Source organism: Crocodylus porosus, unplaced genomic scaffold, assembly GCF_001723895.1.
Source record: "Crocodylus porosus isolate Cpor-Errol unplaced genomic scaffold, CroPor_comp1, whole genome shotgun sequence".
NCBI classification, from domain to species: domain Eukaryota; kingdom Metazoa; phylum Chordata; order Crocodylia; family Crocodylidae; genus Crocodylus; species Crocodylus porosus.
The window spans coordinates 125,925,172-125,929,111 of record NW_017728906.1 but is presented as its reverse complement, the minus strand read 5'-3'; the positions used below and the strand labels follow the sequence as shown (position 1 = coordinate 125,929,111).

Here is a 3,940-nt window from a genome sequence, read left to right as displayed (position 1 = left end):
TGGGGCTGTACTGTGCTGTGCTCTGAGCAGGTGCGGCTGGGAGTGGGGGCTATGCCCTGCTGCCACTTGCCCGGTTGGGGTGGGGAGGGGGGCGCAGGATGGAGGTGCTGCGCTGCGCTGCCTCTGAATGAGCAGTGCATAGTGGCAGGAGCTATCCCCCCCCCTCCCGGTACCCCCCAGATGAGCTGTGGCTTTGTCCCATGCCCCTCTGCCCTGGCAGCTTGCCCATCTCCTGCCCCTGTTCCATTTTCAGCCCCAATCCCTCCTTCACTGCAGGGGCGTTGATCTGACACCCCCTCCCCTTCCACCACAACAGACTTACCAGCTGGATGCAGCTGTGTCATAAAGGAACCAATCGCCCATTTATAACATTGTTCCTATGGGAAAATTCATTCTGAGTTGCAACATTTCGACTTAAGATGCAGTTTTTAGGAACCATTCCATTGCAAGTCTGAGGACTGCCCGTAATTAAGTCTTCTGGTGCACGGTAATTGATATGCTCTGGCAGCCTTCTGCATCGCATGTATCAGCATCGCTGCTCTGAAAAAATGGTGGTGGGGCACTGAAGTAAACATGTTTGATGAGCTTTAGTGCAAAGTGCCCTGCCACCATTTATTCAGCATGGGGAAGCTGATACACGTGACATGCGGGTGCTTTTAATTAGCACAGCTCACTAATTAAAGTGCCCAGTGCCATGTCCCAAAGCACATACGAAAATGCCCTTAATGGTTCAGTCCCCTTGGCAGATTTTATAGCACCACATTCAGTACCATTCATCTCCTCTAATGGACTCTGTTTTCCAACCCCCTTTGCTCCTATTTATTTTCAGCAAACTTACATTGCTTTAAAATATGTGTGGTCTTTTTGAAATTGCTAATGTGGCAGAAGGATCCACGTTGAGTACTGCACCTAACTAGTTACGCCAGGCAGGTTTTCTTTGAATCCTATTTGGAACGGCTGTCCTCAGTAGCATGTTGAAGTGTGGAGGGAGGGGGGAATACTTAATTGCTAGTGAGTTAATAATGAATGCCTGTTGTTAATATGACTTCTACATTGTGGTACTAATGTTTTTTTTCCAGTTTTTGTAAGGCCAGTTTCAGTAATGCTTTCTCTCCCCTGGATAATATTTTATTCTGCCCTTGGCAGAAAAAAAATCCAGGCACTTTTTTTTTTTTTTTTAAGTGCATGCTGAGCCTAACAGTTCGGGGGAATCTCTCTCTTTTTTTTTTTTTTAATTGGAATTGGATTTCTGCTGTCTGTTTGTGTTTGGACATATCTGCTGTCCTCAGTGACAAAAATACACTTTGGTTTAGCCATGCAGAGCCAACCAGCTATGTGAGAAGGGGAGTCTTCTGTTTGATCTCCTGCATCATCAGCAGAATTGTTTGCTTCAAGTTCTCAACTTATCCCACCTGTGCAAACTCATTGCAAGTGGTGGAATTGCAGGGGTCTCCCAGAGGGCTTAATTTGGCCTGCAGAAACTTCATTGCTGGTGCTGTGTGAGGAGCAAAGAACCCAGGGCTGGGAGGGGGGAGGAGGTGGAGAGAGGAGGAAAAAATAAAAAAGAAAGCAGTTTTCTTTTAAAGGATGGAGTGAGACTGATTGGAAAAAAGTTGTGTGAAAAGAAAGTTTGAAGGGGATGGGGAGGAAAAGAAGGTTTAACAGAGGGGTTCGATTGTACATTGTGTGTTGTGTCCCATAACTATTGACTGTATTCCTTGTTTAGGATAGATATGTGTTACAAAGTTTAGAAGAGACATCCTGGCCTTATGGAAATCAACGCAAAAACATCCATTGACTTGAGTAAAATTGGGATACTTATCCCAGATTTTTAGCCAGCCATGTGGTTTAATCAGGAATAATCCTGCCTTGAGCAAGGGGCTAGACTAAATGACTTCACGAGGTTCCTTCTAGTTCTGCTGTCCTACAGTCCTATCTAATTAGCAGGGATCCTGGTTTTCTCTGATGTAAAAAAAACCCCCAAATCCCCAAATTTTTGTTTTAGAAAAGTATCCCAAAATCCACATTTTTCTGCGATTTTAACATGAAATACAAGTATATGTGTATGTATGACTGTGATTTCATTTTAATCATGGAAAAAATGTAGATTTCAGGTTACTTTTTTTAAACTGAAAATTGGGGATATTTTTTTTAATCGGAGAAAACCAGGATCCCTGCTAATTAGTCTGGAGCTTGAAATATACCCTGGTAGACTGTATAGATAAGAATAGACCTAAGGCCAACTTATACACAAGTAATGGATTACGTGTCTTATTATTCTCCCTCCTAAATTGTGGCTTCTTTTTTTAACAGTTTTCTTCAGCCTCCAAAGCCACTTTCTTCACTTAGTACTCTACGAGACGGGAGTTGGAGAGATGGCTGCTACTGATGTTGAATACCCCTGAACAACAGAAAATAAATGATGCAGATTTGATTTACCCAGCTGGCTGGGTAACTCTGTTAAAAGAGGGGAGGGTCACACAGTATTATTTCCCCTGAGGTTTTAATATCTAAGAATATCCATAATGCAGTGTCATTTAAAAAAATGAACACATTAAATACTAAATATTGCACTTAGTCATTTGCCTGGAAAACTGCAGTGTTATCAAACTAACAGTTGCAGTATTCATCATTTAGAACTTTAGCATTTTTATGTATGTGCAAAATACCAGAAATACTTCCTATGAGTGAACTAAGAACCACTATTTCAAACAGCTTTGCCATATTGAAATTTTGAGACAGTTTGTTCAAGTGTACTTCTATAAAGGCATTATGCTTTTTTTTTTCCAGATTTGGGGACCTATATTTACTTGATTTCCTGGCCCACCCAAGAACTTTATTTTTTGCACTTAATTTCTTTTACACTTGCTTGAACCACAGAGAGAGGATTTAATATTTCTGTGTGCCATAAATAATATTTTTGTGGTAATGTACTATTTTTTAGCACTAGGAACATATCCTACAAATATACATTCATGGGCAATATGAAAGCAGTATTTTATGTTGTGGAAGCACAAACAAGTAGCATTCACTGGAAACTGCCATACAGCTGGCAGTCATAATGGTTTCGTTAGTATCTTTCATTGTTTGTTCAAATGTTAATTTATTATCATGGTGTTTTGTATTTATGATGGCAGCGTAAATCACATTGCACTTAAAAGATGATCTCTAAACTACAGTTGAATTTCAATACTTTATTACAAAGAAAAAAATTGTAACATTTTATTAACAGTTGCTTATGGAAAATGAATGAATTTTAATGTGAATAAATCTTTTTGATAGACCTTTTACAAAATCCAATTGCACTAATCAATGCTTTCTTATAATGGCATATGATTTAATATTTGATTACAACCGTGTATACTGCTGTTTTGGAATGTTTCAGAAATAAAGAATCTATTTCGGCAATATCGTGCTGTGTTTGAGTGGGCAATGTAAGTGTTGTCTATGTAATTACTTTAACTACTGATCTTTTTACTGTGTAGTCTTTTGAACACCAACTTTTTGCAAGTAGATGCAATATAGAGGTGCACTGATAACATTGGTCCCATATCAGATTGGCACTGATATGAGGAAAATTGAAACCATCGACATGATTTTTTTTTTTTTGTCTGATGTGGCCAATAAATGCTGCGCGCATGTGTGCAGCTGCAGTGCAGCACACAGGCAGCCAGGAGCACAGCATGGCTAGCAGCCTGGTCTGTTGTGGGGAAAGGGGTGGGGAAATGGTGTGTGGGGGGGGTCAGATTGAGGCCCCCCTCAGTGAGGGAGGGAGTGGGGTTGCGGCAGGGACAGCCGCTGAAAAGCCAGGGTTGGGCAAGACACAGGATAGAGCCATGGCTTATGTTGGAGGGCATCTCCTGCTGTTGCATACCTCCCGGGAGGGCATGGGGGGCGGGAGCATGTGCCCCCAGATCTGCGTGCGGGCTGAGGGCAGGCT

General features: G+C 41.6%; 1 protein-coding gene across 2 annotated transcripts in view; it reads left to right on the top strand.

Annotated features, from left to right (window-relative positions):
* The window catches only part of SLAIN1 (SLAIN motif family member 1), a 95,483-nt gene extending 93,021 nt beyond the window's left edge, over nucleotides 1-2,462 (top strand). For both annotated transcript variants that reach the window (XM_019529770.1, XM_019529771.1), the window contains one exon: nucleotides 2,314-2,462. In XM_019529770.1, the coding sequence (XP_019385315.1) occupies nucleotides 2,314-2,389 (76 nt within the window). In that variant the 3' untranslated portion in view covers nucleotides 2,390-2,462. The remainder of the gene's footprint in view (nucleotides 1-2,313) is intronic.
* Nucleotides 2,463-3,940: the final 1,478 nt, after the last annotated feature.